The sequence below is a fragment of the Pelophylax lessonae genome (genome assembly GCF_965119305.1).
Source record: "Pelophylax lessonae genome assembly, chromosome: 3".
NCBI classification, from domain to species: domain Eukaryota; kingdom Metazoa; phylum Chordata; class Amphibia; order Anura; family Ranidae; genus Pelophylax; species Pelophylax lessonae.
Window position 1 is genome coordinate 307,142,561 of NC_138770.1, and position 19,178 is coordinate 307,161,738.

Sequence of the window (19,178 nt, forward strand, 5' to 3'; positions counted from 1 at the left end):
CTTGGGCGAGACTAGCTTACAGGCCCCAAGAGCCTCCGTCCAGTCATCATCGTCAAGGTCTCCAACATCGTCAGTCCAGCGAGGGCGAACACTGAACGCCAGGGCCGTGGCCGTTTTGGTTGTCAGCATCTCATATAAAAGGGAGATAAGTTTACGGGAGTCAGAACCAGTCAGGACATCCAACAGGTCAACAGTGGGCAAGTCCGGGTAACGGCCCCCAAACTGAGCGTGAAGGGCATGGCGAAGTTGATAATACCGATAATACATGGAGGGGGGGAGGTCAAAGTCAGTCCGTAACTGGGAGAAGGGCCTAAGTGCTCCCCCCCGCAATACATGGGAGAGATACACGACCCCCCTGGCCATCCACAGTCCAGGGTCCGGTAGTTGTAGTAATTCAGGTAAATGTCTATTGAACCACAAGGGAGTTTTAGCGTGGAACAGCGAGTCACCAGTCCTGGATAGCGCCAAATCCCATATCCTCCTATAGTGAGAAGAGACAGCACTCGTCACCTGGGTGTTTGAAGGCCCACCCGCGCCCCGGAGAATATCACAGAAGGGGTGAGGACTCGAGGTCAATACTGGGGGGCAGGCCAAGGCCATATATCTGGGAGCATCCAGTGCATTGACGTGATATAAATGGGATAACTGCGATGCAAGGTAGTACGCCCCAAAATCCGGAACAGCAAGCCCTCCCAGTGCAGTCGGCTTCTGAGCGTGACGCCACGCCAGCTTGTGTCTACTGGGACCCCACACAAAAGTTTTCAGCAAACGTTCAAGAATTGCGAAGTATTTGTAAGGAATATACACAGGGGAGTGCCATAAAACATAAAGAATTTTAGGTAGGAGGATCATTTTAATCAAATTTACACAGCCCATCACGCCGACGGGAAGACGGGACCATATTTGGGTCTTATGCTTAACTAGGGCGTACAGAGGCTCAATATTAAGAGCGATATAATCAGCGAGGGTACGGGATACCTGCACCCCCAAATGTTTAAGCGTATAAACGCGAAGTAAAGGGAGGAGGGATTGATCCTGCGATTGGGCAAAAACATCCAGGGACAAAATTTGCGACTTATCCCAATTAATGGACAGGCCGGAGAACCCGCTAAAAGTAGTGATAAGGTCCAGGACTCTAGATAGGGAGGGGCCAGGGTCAGCTAGGTAGAGAATCATATCGTCGGCGTATAATCCAATTTTATCAACGTGATCCCCGCGACCAAGGCCAACAACATCTGGGTGTGCACGTATGGCAATGGCCAGGGGCTCGACCGCCAGCGCATACAGCAGTGGGGAGATCGGGCAACCCTGTCGAGTTCCCCTAGAAAGGGGGAACGACCCGGAGGTGTGTGCATTCGCCACCACTCTGGCGCAAGGACGATGGTAGAGGATGGTCAACCACTTCACAAATTTAGGCCCAAAACCAAAGCGCCCCAGACATTGCCATAGGTAGTGCCACTCCACCGAATCAAAGGCCTTGGCAGCATCCAAGGACACCAGTACCCGGGTACCCACCAGATCATGCGTCGCCTGTACATTCATGAACAGACGTCGTGTATTACATGCCGTGTTTTTAGAGGGCATGAAGCCCGTTTGATCTGAATGTATGAGAGAGTGAATGACCTTGTTAAGTCGCAGAGCAAGTATCTTAGCCAGGATCTTAATGTCACACTGAAGGAGTGAAATAGGGCGATAGGACTCAGGCAACGTGGGGTCTTTTCCGGGCTTGGGTATAAGGACAATCAAAGCTTCACCCATGGACGTCGGGGCGGCAGAAGCTTCAAACATGGCGTTATAAACCTCTAGAAGTTTGGGGGCCAAGGTCTCCGAGTACAGGGAATAAAACTCGGCAGGGAGACCATCCGACCCTGGAGCCTTAGCCCACGCAAAACAGGAGAGGGCCTCAACTATGTCACCCACTGACAGGGGGGCGTCAAGGGCAGACGCCTGCTCGGGGGATAAGGTAGGAAATGAGATAGTGTCAAGTAGAGCCGAGAGATCCGAAGGAGGGTACTCCACTTTAGACGTATAGACGTCCCGAAAAAAAGATGCGAATTCTTCCGCAACCGCAGAGGGATCAGCCGGATCCCCAGAGGTAAGACGACGAAGGTTAATTACAACCGGGGGCCTCTCGTGTAGGTGAGCCAAATAAGCAAGAAGCTTACCGGCTTTCTCACCGGATTCAAACGACCGCTGTTTACAAAAAAAAAGCTTGCGATTCGCACGTTCCCGACACAGCTGTTCCATCGCCCGTGTCTGTAGATTCAAGTCCGCAAGCAACTCCGGGGAAGGTGCAAGGGCGTAGCGACTCTCAAGTTCCGCAAGTCGGTGCTCCGCGGAGGAGAACTCCACCCGCGAAGACCGCTTGAACCTGGATATGCGCTCTGACAATAGCATCCTAGCATGAAGTTTGAACGCCTCCCACACCAACAGGGGCGAGGTGGTGAGGTCGTTATTAGCAAAAAAGTGCGTCCATTCCTCCCCAAGGCCGTCCAAACCCGGGACCACAGAGAGCCAGAAAGGATTCAGGCGCCAGTGGCTCCGCGGAGGGCCAGGGAAGGATGATAGCGACACCCAGTAAGGGGCATGGTCGGAGAGCAAGCGGGGCCCAAACCCCGCAGCCCGCAGGCCAGGCGTCAGCGAGCGCGAGAGCCAAATGGAGTCAATTCTAGACATGGAGGAGTGGGAGGCAGAGTAGCAAGAATAGGCACGGGTGGAGGGGTAAAGATGTCTCCAGGTATCGACCAAGTCAAAGTCAGTAAGCAGTCTACTAAATCTAGTGTTGGGTACAGGGGCATCATCCACTAAGGAGGCACTCTGTCTGTCCAGTACAGTATTGGATACCATATTAAAATCCCCTAACCAGATTGCCGGGAGGGAGGGAAACCTAGCCATGAAGTCAAAACCCACCGTGAGGAGAGAGGCAGCATAGGGGGGTGGCACGTACCACGCCAGGAGCAGTACCTCCCGACCAACAATTACCCCTCTAACAAAAACATACCTGCCCTGAGGGTCCGTGAGCACATCCCGCACCTGGAAAGAAATGGATTTGGAAATAAGTAGGGAAACCCCCCTCGAGTACGAGGAATAGGTAGCGTGGAACGACCATCCAATCCATGGGCGACGGAGAGCTCTGAGCAGGCCGTCATCCGCGTGCGTTTCAACCAAGACCATAATATCCGCACGCTGATCTTTCAAATAGGACAGGACAACAGAGCGTTTAATCTTGTCCCGCACCCCACGGACGTTCCAAGTAAGGATTTTCAGGGAGGCCATAGTAACAAAGACAAAACGGGAATGGGCAGGAGGAGCAGTAGGACCCCCAGCGCAGGCAGTGCACCCCCCCCCCCCCCAACCACATGTAACAAACAAATGTGACAGTGCATAGCATATAAAGAAATACATATAAAAGTGAACCCAAATAAAAGCCCCAAAATAGGGGCACACACAGCTCAAATACAGTAACCCCACCCGTCCACCCGGCTCCACACAAACCCCAACACGTGGGAGCATCAACCCAGAACAAACAGCAAAAAAACAAACAGTTGCATAGGTATGAGAAACGCCAGCGGGTCAAGCCGACCCAAAAAGGGCCACGGGTCGCCCGCTGGGGTATCAAACTTAACAAAAATAACAGCCCCCAATACAGGGGGGAACGGGGGCGAATATTCTCCGAAGGGAGAGCCCACGACCAGGGCCCTATAACAGCGTGAGGCAGCAGATAGGAAAAAACACAGCGTGAGCTATGTGCAACCCGGGCTGTAAACAGTCAGTAATCCGAACTAAGGGAGTGTAGGAGGCTCAGGGGAGCAGCAGTGATTGCAGCAGACTCCCTCGGAACCCCAGTGCCACCCAACACCCACACCCGAACCAGTTTGAAGAGCAAAGTCAAACAGCAAAGAGGCATGTCCGGCGGGTGGGGGTGCAGAACAGCCACGGGGGAGGGGGTCCGCATCAATGGGGGAAAAACACATGCAGAGATACCACTCAAGACTCAGCCAGGCAGGGAATCCCGCGTCCCGCAACAGAGAGGCATGTCCATAGAGTCAAATCCATCGGGGAACGGTAAGGACTGCAGGCGGAGACCCCGGCGGAAAACAGGAACATCAGGGCAAAAGGACATCAAACATACAAACAGGCAGCAGAGCACTTATTCATTGGAGGCCATCAAGCCAAGCCACGGTGGAATCAGGATCCTCAAAGAACCTCACTCTGTCTTCGGCCACCACGCGCAGCCTCGCAGGGTACAGCATGGAGTATTTTGAGATTGCGGACACGCAGCCGGCACTTGACCTCAGTAAACTGGCTGCGCTGCTTCTGAACAGCAGCCGAGAAATCGGGGAGTGCCATAACAGTGTGATTGTCCAAGGGGATGTTGCCCTTTTCCCGGGCAAGGCGAAGCACAGCATCCCGGTCTCTGTAGTTAAGGAAGCGTGCAATAAAGACCCTAGGAGGGGCACCTTGGGGGGGTCGCTTCGCTGGCATCCTGTGGGCTCTTTCCACCACAAAAGCCTGGGAAAAGACGGCACGGCTGTAGGTAGTGACCAACAGGTTCTCCAGATAGGTGGCTGGGTCGGTGCCCTCCGATCCCTCAGGGAGACCGATAAAACGGATGTTGTTCCGCCTAGCACGATTTTCCATATCGTCCTGTTTAGCATAAAGTTGTGCAATGTCCCTGGAGGCCTGCTCCACCGAGGTGGGAGTTCATCCTCCACAACACCCAAACGATCCTCCACCTCGGTTATCCGCCCCCTGAGTGTCTGCATGTCCTGGCGGATCAGCGAAATATCCACCTTAACCTCCTCGATTTTTGAGGTAAGAGTGGCCTGACATTGGGAGATAGCCTCCAGGATCTTACCGCTGTCCAAGGAGCGCTCGGCCGGATCCGGAGCGGAGGGTGGATCGCCGCCATCTTGGGCCTGCGCGCCGTCCTCCTGGCGGCGGAAACGATCGAGTTTGGCAGCGGCCTCGGAGCGTTTGGACGGTGGAGACATGGCGGCAGAGAGGCACGGTAAGTAGGCAGGCACACTGGAACGGAGATGCGGTGAGTATCGGGTCACAGGATGATAAGAAACCGTTAATGCCGGGAGAGAGGAGCTCACGCACGTCTGCTCACATGAAGCTTCAGGCCACGCCCCCCCAGGCACTATATTTAAATTGAAAATTTTTGCATTTTGCATGTATTTTTCACAACACATGGGTCTCTTTAAAGGATATCTCAAGGTAAAATAAAAGAATAAAAAATAAACTTTTTGTACATTTCTGGAATATGTACAAATTCCCACGCTGCAAGTACAGAAAAATAACTGTAGATTTGCCAGCAATATACCATATTATATTCCAACTTTTCTCTTTGACATGACAGCACGGTTATAAATTCCTAAACATATGGTGTCAGCCCTGCCTTCTTTATTTCTGATGGATTACAAGGAAAACAGTCCTCTCCTCATCTGTAGAACCCCTCCTTGAGTACAGCCGGAGAGCACAGAAAGTTAATAGGTCACAGGATTTCTGACAAAATCAACATGTCATTTTTGTGCTTATTGAAAAGTTATGGAAAACATTTTCAATGGCATAGAGCAAATAAAAGAATTTCATTGTTAGTGTAACATAAACTTTAACTAACACATATTAAATATTTACATATTGTAGTCTTGACACATTATTCTGCACTGAGCTGGTGTGAACATATTTATCAGATGCTTCATATTAACACAAGTCACTTACCGAGGAGACCTTCAGTCCTGTTTTGATATGTCGATTGCAATGTCACCACAAAACTCAAGACGCCCAGGTTAGCAGAACAAGAAACAGAGATGCCATTGTCAAACAGGACTTTTGCTTCCCCGGTCTTTGTCCTTCCAAATCCCACATGGTCAGCATAAGTAAAATTGTCTAAAAAAAATAATCCCACTAAAAATATTGCATGTACATAGTGACAAATTGTAAGAATACTCAAATGAAAATGGTTCGTATTAGGTGGTATTTTTTTCTAAACCAGTAAAAGAGAGGCAGAGACTGATTTACTAAAGGAGTTGATTATTTAAATTGTGTGAATATTCATTGAATAACACAACCATTTGAAATGCAAATTCCTGTGCATCTGAATACCAAATCATGTGCAAAAGAGATGGGTAGTTGGGAATTTGCTTTTCCCATGATTGGCATGATTGGATAATTGTGAATATTCACATGAACATCAGATGGACAATTCACATGAACATCAGATGGACATAAGGAACACATAGTTTTCAAAAAATAAAAAAGTGGGACTTTGTTTGAGGTGTGGCCAGTATACACATAATTATATAATGGTAGTACATATACACTTGCTGGTAAAAGAGGCATATGATTAACATCACATGTATATTAACATGTTCTATAGCAGTTTGCATAGGTACAATAGGTACATAACCAATCAAAGGGGACATAAACAGTGAACAAATGGATAATATGATAAGACCATAATGAATAATAAAAACAATAACAGAATAGACCAACAGACATAAAATGTAGGTAAAAAATGATAATTGGATGCATGCTGAAATAGGCCATAAATGTAAATGGTCTACTTAGCTCTACGCGTTTCGTGAAAAGAATTTCACTTCATCAGGAGCAGGCACATTCACATCATTTTTTTCAGTGAAGAATATTAAATCCTTCAGTAAATCAGCCTCATGACATCCACATTCCATTATGATGTACCCTTCCCATCTCTACACAATAGAGAACACCTTGCAATGTGCCATATTGAATAATTGAATATACTCTCTATCTTGATTTTATTTCCAGAATTATTAAGATATAATATTTACACATATAAAGTTTTACTAGGGGCAACCAAATAGCTATGTACAAGGGCGGTGCCAATGTGAAACTAAGAGGCTTAAAATATCATTTACTGTTTATAGTGGCATTAAACTGAAAAACAAAAATGTGTTACATATATTGCAGCTTACTAAACCTTAAATGCAGTGGCTGCATTCGTTTTCTTTTTTTAGGCTTTTTTCCTTTTGTTTTACTTGGGGATCCAGCCAGTAACAAACTCCCTCTCCTTGGGTGTTTTTTTCACTATATGGAGGAGCAACAGAGACACCTTTGGGTAGCTGAATTGTCAATTGAGGAAGAGGGTAGTGTTAGCTGCACTAGCAGCTTTAGATGGTCTTTACTAAAAAATAAAGCTGGACTTCAGCTGGCGCTTTAGAAGCAGTTTTAGCAGCAGTTTTATTTTTTTTTTTTAGAGATAAAGGTTTTACATAAATGATTAAAAGCTGATCATTGAAGGCACCCCTCTCATGTTTGTCATGTTAAATGCTTCGCCCTACCCTTTGCCACTTTTGCTAGACAGCTTGATCTGATAAACGATAGGGATGAGGTTTGAGTTTGACTCGAACATCACCTGTTCGTGTGTTCCCTTTGGGTCTGGTACAGATTTTAAGGGGAACTCTATGCCAAAATTAAAAAAAAAATGCGTGGGCCCCCCCCCAAATCCATACCAGACCCTGATCCGAGAAAGCAGCCTGGTTGACCAGGATGGAGGGGGGATGAGCGATCGCCCCCTCCTGAACCATACCAGGCCGCTTGCCCTCAACATGGGGGGATGCTTTGGGATGCCCCCCAAAGCACCTTGTCCCCATGTTGATGGGGACAAGAGCCTCTTCCGGACAACCCTGGGCTGTGGTTGGGGGCTTATCGAAATCTGGAAGCCCCCTTTAACAAGGGGGTCTACAGATCCCACCCCCATGTAAATGGATATTGGATACATCGTACCCCGACCCATTCACCAAAAAAGTGTGCAAAATAAAGACAAAAGTTTTTGACAAGTCCTTTATTAAAAAATAGTGTCCCCTGATGTAAATCCTTTGTCAATAACGTCACCTGCCGCAACCGAAAAATAGGAAAAAAAAAAAGAAGCTACCGTCTCTTCACATGCCTGACGCCAGGTGAACCCCATAATGCACTGGGCTGGTGCAGTGAATAAAAGGGGAAGTGCCACCGGGTGATGTAACCAGGTGTCCCTGCCCCTTTCCTATAAAAAAGCTGTCACAGCTAAAACAGCTTAAACAGCTCATTACGCGGGAGGCATGTAAAGAGGCGGGAGTGACTTTTTTTTTCTTCTATTTTTTGGGTGAGGCGGGCGACGTGATTGTTTTTTATCTGTATTGCCGGGAGCCATCAATACATTACAGCTGCGAGCAAGTTTAAATTACATTTTTTCCTTTAGAAATGTCAGTATTGCTGCAGCAGGCTACATACATCGCACAAATGCGCCACTTTAAAGGCACATTAAGGGGACCCCCCAGGCACGATATTGAAAGAAATTTTTCATTTTTATTGTTTCACTTTAAGCATTATTAAAATCACTGCTCCTGTTTTAAAAAAAAAAAATGTGCATTGATGCATGTCCCCCAGGGCAATACCTGGGCCCCTATACACCTTTTTTGGGCAATAACTTGTATTTAAGCCTTTAAAATGAGGACTTTTGATTTTTCATGTTCAAGTCCCATAGATTTCAATGAAGTTTGAAAGTTCTAATAAACTTTTCCCCCGTTCGCAGTGTTCTAGTGCGAACCGAACCGAGGGAGGGTGTTCAGCTCATCACTAATAAAGGACATTGAAAAATAACAGACTTACTTGCTGGATCAACAGGTGAAAATACATTGCAAAAGCATAAAAATAAGACAAATACTGCCATTACATCTATAAAAAGGTAATCTATAATATAACACATGTTTGGGTTTAATACTACTTTATTGGTACAATCCCAGCTTTGCCATGTCTATGCAAATATATCAACATAACATCTTTTTCACCTCAAAAAGGCTGATATGTTCAGATGATCTTAGATGCATCTTCATTTACTTCCTTTTCCAAGACTACAACAACAGTGTGAACTGAACAACCACCCATAAGAGAGGAACGTTTAAAAAACTAATTTTACCCACCTGAGAGTTCAATGAAGGTCCCATTGTAGCTTACTGTGGTTTCGTTAGCATTCTTTAAGCTCCATTGAATCTGACATGCAAAGTTTAATAATTAGTTTACACGGATTGTTAAACAAGACCTTTGTATATTTTCTTCCTGTGTTCATTACCTGGTCACCGTAGGATGTGGAAGCTGCCAATGCCACAAAGTTGGTTGCATAGCTGGTTCCATTACCAGCGAGGGCCGTGCGTCCTTGAAGTCTGAAGACAACTGTGTCATTTTCATTCTTCACATTGGTCAAAATGAATTCACCCAGACCATTAAATGTATACTTCAACCCATCCAAAGTGTTAATATGAGGATCTCCATAGAAAAATCCTTCCAGTGAAAAAAAAAGATTTATAACTTTCTTTAAAACTATGTATATCTTCTTTGGAAGCGAAGAAAACTTGAAAAGCTTTAATGAAAAACTTTACCCATAACAACTTGATAAAAAAATATTGTTCTTTAGCAAGGAATAAAAAGGGGGCACAATAAGAGCCCACTTGCGTGGGATTTTGGCTGCCCTCAGCATATTTAAGAAATTTAGTGTAAGGCTTATAGGCATGTCTAAAAAATATCAGGATAATAGGTTAATGTTCCTTTAAGTATGGAGCAGGGATTAGCCAATTGGATGATAGGGAATGTTCTAGGAAGTGGAGGAAGGCTATATAAGGCCATGGTGGTCTAGAATTCCCCCCTTTGCATCCGAAGAGCACCAGGAAGAAGCTCCCCCCCCCCCCCCCCCTGTCATGAGCACCTTTGTGTGGTTGGGTCACCCTGGATTTCTAGGGGGGACGTTGTATTTTCTATGTTAATTTAAGATTACTGTTGCTCGAGGTTCTGAAAGCTGAGCAATAACAACTCTTTTTGTTCTCATTAAAGTGGTTTTATATGATCGATTTAAATGTTTGTAATGTGTTTCATATATATTAAAACCAACAAAGAGTGCCGTGGCCTTTTCTTTGCCAAAACTGTGAGTCTAGTCTGGATTACTTTAGTGGTTTAAGAATGGGGTGTTGGTTTTTTGTGGGAAAAAGGGTGTGGCCTACAATATCACATACATTCCACATTAACAACTATGTTATCAAAATTAGTGGGTGCTGAAAATTGCATCAAGTATTGTCCCTGCTTCTTCTTCTTGGAGACTGCTATTTTGCTGAAGCCCAGAGGCCCTGAGCAGCTGTAAATATTTAAGCTGTCAGCAGATTTGCCTCTAGTGGCTCTGATTTTGAGTAGATTGCTATAAATAGAGAGTAACTGAGCATGTGCAGAGCAGGGTGAGACAATGAGGGAGATTTCCTAAAACTCAAAGTTTCTAACTTCATCTTGTTCAATATAGCTTTGACAATAATCCCCCATTCATACTGAATGCGGCTTTGAAATCGAACTACTTCAGTGCGATTTTAAAGCCACCAGTCAGTGCGATTTCATATATATAGATGCCAATGCAAGTCACACATTAAATCGCCAAAAATAATGCAGTAACCTTTTTCAAATCGATGCAAGTGGCAGTCGCACTATAGGCACATATAGAGTGCAACTTGTCATGCGACTTTGAACTATCAAGTTGCATAACAAGTCGCACCTTTGTAAATGGGGGCTAAAACCTACAAGATGATTGGTTACTATGTACAGCTGCACCAGATTCTGTGTGCATTAGTTTAGTAAATCTCCCCAAGTGTAGTGCCTGAAGTGATCCAGCAGAAGTAAATTTTCTGAGTAAAGTTTCACTTTAATATGCACTTGCTACTGCTATTTTATACAATCCTTGTGGAAATGTCAGTTTGGGCCATGAATAATTATTTGTAGGAAGGATAAATCAATCCCATTATGGGTGGGGTTAAAACAAGCTATATGGTGAATAATTAACTTATAATGATTAATGTGTTGTGAGAATTTCATGTTTTATATCCCTACAATAAGAAAGATAAACAGATCTTGTTATGGGTGAAGACCATCTCAATATAAAAAGACTGCCTGAAGGTGCTAAATGGTGAATGTGCAATGATGAATTTCCACACTAAGCATGTTTCATACACCTTCAAATGGACTATTATGTTGAAATCGCCAAAAAAAAAAAAAACACCTTTAGTTGATCCTGGTCATATTATACCTATATAAAAAAGTACAATTATTTGTTGAATATATGAAACTATTTACTGAATACCTAGGTTATAGAACTGTTTTTAATGTATGTTTTACATTATGGTATTGTCTTTGGTGTTGGTTCTTGGACACATAGGAGTTGATTTACTAAAACTGGAGAGTGCAATATCCGGTGCAGCTGTGCACGGTAGCCAATTAGCTTCTGGTTTCTATGCACAGCTGCACCAGATTTTGCACTGTACAGTTTTAGTAAATCTACCCCATAGATGGTGTGGCGGTACTTTGGTGGTAAAAATATGTTTTTAGAATCCTGATACTTATATAAAAATAAAATATATTTTTTTTAAATTTCATGAAATCAGATGACAAAAGAAAGTACCCACCCAATTTGAATAGATAGGTCTACAGTAGAAGGATTTGCCTTTATTTTTCTTTGTCTATGATATGGACATGAAGGCTTTAAGAAATTAGTTCTACATACCTAGGCGTGGAGGCACATAGTTTTCACAATAATCCAGAGGTCTTTTCTGTCTGTAAAGGTTACACAGATAAGTGGATTTTGAATATCTGCAACAAGCGTTGTAGGGGTCAATCTCCTCAACTGAAAAATAAAGACACAGTGTGTTTATGTGAACAATTGATTAGTATATTAGCTATAGTATAATGTTTTATTATTATGATTATATCATTCAATACCTTCATATTGTTGTCTTTGAGGAGGAATAACTGTATTATAGAAGTAGTTTTCATAAGCTTCTGGGTTTGAGAGATTTCTAAAGATGTTAAAGGAGGTCCATGGAGTTGGGAGGTATCGCTCCTTCTCACCGTAAACAAGGGCTCCACTCCAACTACTATAGTAACATCTACTCCCAGCCCCATTTCTGGAGGGGAACATATTTTGTACTGTCAAGTATTGTTCTGAAACGGACAAATTATTAGAATTACGGTAAGTTACACTGGTTACAATAATGCTCATTAACAGGTGTATAAATATACAATAAGTTGTCCATTAGCAGGTGTATGAATATGCCATTAAAAGGATTCTGTGTATAGTAATTAAATGACCATCATCCTTTCAAAAAAATATATAGACAACAATAATTATGCCAATACATTAATATTTATAAAGTTACATAGTTAGTCCCCGTTCACACTGAGGCGACCTGTCAGGCGACCTGGTCGCCTGACAGGTCGCTCGCCATAGAGAAGCTATGGACCCGTTCTAATAGGAGCGACACAAGTCGCTCCGACTTAGAAAAAGGGTCCGGAGTTTCTTTGGGGCGACCCAGAGCGACCTGCATAGACTTCAATGTTATGAAGTCCGTGCCGGCCGCTCTGAGGTCGCGGTGCGAGCAGCGCGCCCGACCTATGAGGTCGCCCCGGCAAGACGGATCGCCCCAGTGTGAACGGGGCCTAAGTCAGGTTGAAAAAAGTCCATCTGGCTCAACCAAAAAAAAACAAAAAAAACAGTAATGAAAACTCAACCATACAATCCCATATACACAATCCTATACCCGCAGTTGATCCAGAGGAAGGCGCAAAAACTGCAGCAAAGCATGATACACTTTGCTACAGCAGGGAAAAAAAATTCCTTCCTGATCCCCCGAGAGGCAATCGGATATTCTCTGAATCAACTTTACTTAGAAATTTTAGTACCCACTTATATTAAGTACACCTAGGAAAGAATCCAGGCCTTTTTTAATGTAATCTAGTGAGCTAGCCAGAACCACCTCTGGAGAGAGTCTATTCCACATTTTCACAGCTCTTACAGTGAAGAAATCTGTTTTCCTCTAGACGTAAAGAGTGCCCCCTTGCTGTCCTCTGTGTTGACCTTAAAGTGAACAACTCAACACCAGGTTCACTATATGGACCCCTTATGTATTTATACATGTTGATCATATCCCCCCCTTCATCTCCTCTTCTCAAGAGCGAATAGATTCAGTACCTCCAATCTTTTCTCATAGCTGAGCTCCTCCATGCCTCTTATCATTCTGGTTGCCCTTCTGCACTTTCTCCAGTTCCCCGATATCCTTTTTAGGAAATGGTGCCCAAAACTGAACTGCATATTCCAGATGAGGTCTTACTAATGACACAGTTGTACTGCATACTCAGTGCACAGGGTCTCCAGTGATTCACAGGCTATTAGCCACAAAAAGATCCTCCTAACACCTAAATGTTCTTTACAGTCCCATGTATTTTGAGTCATCCTATATCTTTCAGGTAGGTTGAGACTTGATAAATGTGAGTCCTCTCCATCAAAAAAGCATAACTGCATCCAACTTCTGCATGCAAGGAACTTATATGATGTTAAGGTAGACATACTGCTACTGCTATGGGGTATTGCAGGTATTGTAACATTCTGTTTGTTGGGTATAAAACATTGGACTATTATCTACTGATTTAAGCAGTGTCCCAATGGAAAATCAAGTATTAAACCTTACCAGATGCGTTCTTGATATCAAAGCCATAGTACCGAATGTTAAATCCATCAGTAAAAGAGGAGTCCAAAGTTGCCTGATTGTAAGAACAGGGACATGGTGATGTGCTAGAGAGCCAATATGGAATTTCCTCTTTATAATACCACTTTAGACATTGTAACCTTGAATTGATGGTGCTCTGGCTGTTACTGTCTAGACGATAAGCCCATCTTCCTTTTTTACCTTGAAAAGTAAGGCAAAATAATAGAAATAAAAACTGTGTCTGTTAAACTTACAACATTTTACCTGAGTGATGTGTCCACATCTCACCTGTGTTGTAGCCGATGTACTGATCTGGACGGTATCTCTGCCTAATGCTTACAGATGTGTCTGTCTGTGGATCATTGAAAGCCGGGAAGTTGTTGACATTACGTGCACTAGGGATACCACTAGAAAAAGAGAATAATTCTAAATCTGTTTGTCATATTTACATGCAGTTACCGATACCACTGTGGAAGTTAAAATGGGCTAAAAGAAGAAGAAGTGCAGGGTACTCTACTAAAAGTCTTTACCTGTAATAACCCATTTTTGGCAGATAAGATGTGGTAAGAGAGTTGAAGTTCCACTTCATTCCTCCATCATCAAACAGGATTAGTGCAAACGAATATATTCCATCAGTAACCAAGACAACTTGGAAAGTGTTTGTCTAAAAAGAAAAAAACAATGAGAAAAATATTAAATGTTCTGGACCTCTTATTGTGTATCCATTATTGTAGTGCTGGATTTCATTATGAATATTTGTTAATGGCATAATCCAGCTCCTATTTCCATTACCATATAACGAGCTCCAGGCTGTGTTGCAGTATGAATTGGACACAATTGGTTTCTTTGTGTCGTAGTGGTAAATTATGCGGTGGAACACCGGTCAATGCAATAGGGTGAATTGCCCCTTTTCTGCTTGTTGCATAAAAAAAAAAAATAGACTGGTTTTTACATAATGTTAAAGTAAACTTGAGCTGTTCCTTTTTTAAGTTTTTTTTTTTGTATTGTTCTAGTTTAAAAACCATAACAATTAATCAAAGATGTGTTTTCTGCTTTTAAGTACTAACTGCAGTTTGAATAGTGTACAATATTGGGCTACTAGAATTAATATTTAGATGCCCACTGACAATAACACCTAATGCGCCTTATAGGCAAAGATTTAAAAAGGCCATTTTGCTTTACAAAATAAAAATAATATCAAAAGTACAAGCGCTGAGATCCATCTACACACACTAAGATCCTTCTATACACAGGGAATTCATCTCTAACAGTATGGGTAGTCACTAGCACAGCGCAACACTTACATTGTTGACTTGGGTGTTCCAATAAGCCTCTGAGTTATAAATCCCCTTGAATGGAGGAACATTGTCCCATGTTATTTTCAGAGCCCATAAAGCTTTAAACTGAGTTGAGTTAAAATATGCAGCAACGGTGCTTTCTAGTAATTCTTTGAATGTTGTATTCACATTGGAGGACTGGAAGTCATAAGCCTGTGATTAGAGAGTAAAAATGCCATACAATAATTAGAAAATGACATGTATATGTTGATAGGACAGCAACATATCAAATAAATTAACCTAAATCATGATTCTATTAATCATAATATTAAATGTTTATATTAATATAGTATGTATTGGTATATGATGATATATTTAAAGCAAATAGAAGTGACCATGTGCTTTATGTTCTCTCAATAATCATTTCTGCTGTTTCTTTCTTACTAAATTATGCCTGAGCATTTTTGTGAAAATGTTATATATATATATATATATATATATTGTATATAATATGTCCTGTCTATAGGACTGGGATATCAGGCTGTTCACCGCATTCAGGGTGTGCGGGATGACACTCTTTTCGTAGGCTTTTAAAGATAAGGGGACATCATAAAATATATAATGCAGAGTTGAATTTGTATATGTCTAAGGGTATTTTTCTTTAATCCATGGTGATACTGACTTTCAGAACTTCTGTATCTTAGGACAGGACCACCACAGATGCCCACAAGAGTCTACAGCGAAAGGAGCCTGAAAAGATTTTTGCCAATAACACTGTATTCCAGTGTGAGAAAAATCTATAACATATCTCCTGAGTTTTGGAACTGATAAATGAGATGTGTGATAATTAAATAATTTTTTGCAGTTGGGCGGGAGTCATTTCCAGACCAAGTTCCATTCCAATTCTCTCACAAAACACAGGATTTGCTGCACAGATGGATTAAAATTCCATAAGAGAAATAGATGTCTGTAACTTAGAGGTCAGCCTGTTCAGAAATTCTAGGATTTCTGAGAGGGCCAGGTAAAATCAGCCCACATTCCCTCCTCTGCCTCAAGTTCTGAAAAATCCTATATCCTCCCCTGGTGGGAACCAAGGATATCCCCTGAGGGGATATCCCCTGGGGGACTAAAGGCAATGTGTGTCTCCAGTTATGTTCAATCTGTCCTTTATCCTAAGCATGATTGATATAAGAGGTGATGTCCAGCTCAACAGACCCCGCTGTTTTGCTGGTATCCATGGAAACCAGTAAAGGCATTAGCAGGACGCAACTGCTAAGTTGCATCCTGCTATTGTCTATTCTAAGGCCACCCAGAGTTTAAACTCTGTGCTATGGTGCCAATTGAGAATAAGCACTATTGCCATTGTTTTGTAATATAGATTAATGTCAGGGAGGCCCAGGCTTTTGTTCATTTTAGTCTGCGTAAGATAGAATAAACCAGGCAGGGGGCCCATGCGCGGCGCAATGCTGGACGGCAGCTTGTTGAGAGCTTCACTGGAGGGAAGAGAGAAAGCCGGATTGCCAGGACTATAATACAGCAAATCAAGTTTTTTTCACCCAGCACCCCTGGAGAACAATTTTGTGCATGCCTTCAGGCAGAAAAAGTCGGGGTCGCCCGCGGCAGCACTCTATAACTACCTATCTTCTCCGCACCAAAGAGATCACAAAGATGACCAAAGATGGCACCCAGTCCCTGCGGCCTGCAGAATAAGATACACCGCCTCCAGCACATGCTACTCCTGACAAGGACCGTGAGTACTGTCACCAAATCACCAAAGCAGATCTTGATGCAAGACTCTCCTTAATGTATTAAAAATTGGCTGATAAGATTCAATTAGAAATGCATAAATCTACTAATACCAAAAACCAAACATGATGAACTTTCTCTTGCCCATAATGATCTCAGGAAGCATTTCGAAATTTTGGCAGAGAATTACAATATACTGCAGGCACAGGTGGAGGATTATAGGACAATAGGAATCGCAGAAACAACCTGCGCATCAGGGGAATTCCGGAGTCCATCACAGATCTTACACCTGCAGTCACTAAGATCTTTAATGATTTATTGCCAGACAGATCTCAATCTTCATTCACCTGTGACAGAATCCATGGGACTCTTCGCCCAAAACCTCCTGCTGATAACCCCCCCCCCCCCCCGGGATGTAGTTTTGTGCCTTAAGGTCTTTCTTCTTAAAGAAGACCTCCTGCGTGCATCTAGAAATGTCCCAAATATCTCATTCGAGGGGGCCCAGTATTTAGATCTTCCCTGATATTTCACAGGCCACATTGGAGAAACGTTGCAAGATGAAAGAAGTTACATCAGTGCTGCAATCTGCTCGTATTAGATACAGATGGGGATTCCCCTTTAAGCTTACAGTTCCTCATAATGGCTCACTGTATGTGGTGTATAACGTAACAGAAGGAAAGGATTTGCTGATCAAACTTGGATTGTTGGAGGCCGAGCCCAGTGTTCATCAGCCAGTTACCCCAAGATCCTCTCCTGTTTGGGCCACCCCAGCCACTCGTCGCGATCAACGCAGATGGAGACAACCATTTAGAGATTTGGCGGCCTAGCACTGTTATCTCTCTTCCTTGGTCAAACCTGTTTGATACTTGCCTGGTCTGAGCGAATTTTTCATCCAAGTTTTTAGGAACTTATTTTTGAATTCCATGCAGGGGGGTCCCTCAGTTCCCCTATCTCCAAAGTCTATGCTTCATTTTTGTTTTTGGGGATACCTTTGCCCGAGCCAGGCTAAGGCTTACTCTCTTTGTCATATTATGGGCTGACTCGTTTTTTTTTATATATATATTATTATTGCCTGTGTTTGCATTTTTTGATATAGGCTTTTTCTCTCTCCCCTCCCGTTGGTTTGTCTCCCCATTGTTCGCTCACGGCGTCTTATACTAAGTGCCTGGAGTCCGCTCCTCCTGGGGCTGATGGTTCTTTTTTGGCACTGTGCGAGATTCCGTGCGTGGATGTTGGACTTAATTGTCCACTGGAGTTTTGTTATATGGATAGGTTTCTATTTTATGCCTATTTCCCTTGATTGCACTATTTTTTTTATTACTTTTATCTGCAATCTACATGTTTATGTTTTAAAAATGGAAAGCCACATGTACCCAACACCAAAATCATACTTTCTTATGCAATGCAATATTATGTTCTGCAAGTGGTTTATTTGCCGATTGGTCTGTTGGTTGGTGAGATTGTCCCTCCCCTTGTTGCTCCATACCGAGGCCTAGATACAGGGCTATAATTTTTTGCTGGGGCTGGCCTATCCCGCTCCCTATTGTTCTAATATTGTTGATTCTCATATATGTTCTGGTTGCGTTCATTATTATGAGCTTTATTTTCTGGCTTGGTTATGGGTCTTAGAATCTTATCACATAATGTGCAGGGTTTAACTTCCCTCAAAAAAGGAAAAAAATAGCATTTAAACATTATAAAAGACTTGGAGCAGATATAGTCCTGCTACAGGAAACCCATTTGCTTTGGATAAACACCCCAAGTTTTTTAACAAGTCATTTCAACAGTTTAGATGTTCAACATTCACAAATTAAATGAGGGGCGTGGCAATCTTTATTCGCAATAACATCATTTCTGATATTACTTCTACATACAGTGACCCTGAGAGTAGATTTTTAATATTGAAGGGCAAGATTTGTGGTAAATCTGTCACTATAGTTTCCGTATATGCCCCTAATGAATCTCATTCTTCCTTCTTTAAACACTTTTTTGATACCCTTGACAAATTCCAGTCTCCTCATATGATAGTTGGAGGAGATTTCAGTTGGACAGGAGCTGTGTCACCTCTTCCTTGAAGGCCTTTCCTAAGTGTTTGACATGTTCTCTTAGTAATGCTCAGGTGGTTGATGCTTGGTGTGCCCATAATATTGGCGTAAAAGCCTATACATTTTACTCCCACCCCCATGATAGTTTTGCCAGACTAGATTATATTTTCTGCACACCTATTCTATTGGCTAACTCTTCTAACACTGATATCCAAGTTTGTCCCTGGTTGGATAACCACATCATTACTTTCAGTACCTCCAGACTTTGTTTGGAACAATCTTCCCATTGTTGGAGGCTGAATGACTCTCTTCTGAATGACCCTTCTATTGTTAACCAATTGACCTCCTCTCTGAATGAGTATTTTGAGTTGAATGATGATGGTGATGTGCCTCTGACAACCATCTGCACTGCTCATAAGGCGGTTATCAGGGGCCGTATAATTGGCCTGGCCTCAGCTAAGAATAGGGCCAGAGTAGCTGACATCAGGATTTGCACTAGAGACCTTGATCATCTTTATAACATGCATTATCAAACCCCCTCTGCCCCCCTCCTTTCTCCAAACATAAGGCTTTGGACG

General features: G+C 43.0%; 1 protein-coding gene across 1 annotated transcript in view; it reads right to left on the bottom strand.

Annotated features, from left to right (window-relative positions):
* The window catches only part of LOC309550513 (uncharacterized protein), a gene marked incomplete at both ends in the record, with an annotated part of 141,269 nt that overhangs the window by 82,891 nt on the left and 39,200 nt on the right, over positions 1-19,178 (bottom strand). Inside the window, 9 exons of the mRNA XM_082250876.1 lie at positions 5,728-5,895; positions 8,946-9,015; positions 9,095-9,303; positions 11,555-11,674; positions 11,770-11,991; positions 13,515-13,733; positions 13,821-13,939; positions 14,063-14,196; positions 14,837-15,022. Of these exons, the coding sequence (XP_082107002.1) occupies positions 5,728-5,895; positions 8,946-9,015; positions 9,095-9,303; positions 11,555-11,674; positions 11,770-11,991; positions 13,515-13,733; positions 13,821-13,939; positions 14,063-14,196; positions 14,837-15,022 (1,447 nt within the window). The remainder of the gene's footprint in view (positions 1-5,727; positions 5,896-8,945; positions 9,016-9,094; positions 9,304-11,554; positions 11,675-11,769; positions 11,992-13,514; positions 13,734-13,820; positions 13,940-14,062; positions 14,197-14,836; positions 15,023-19,178) is intronic.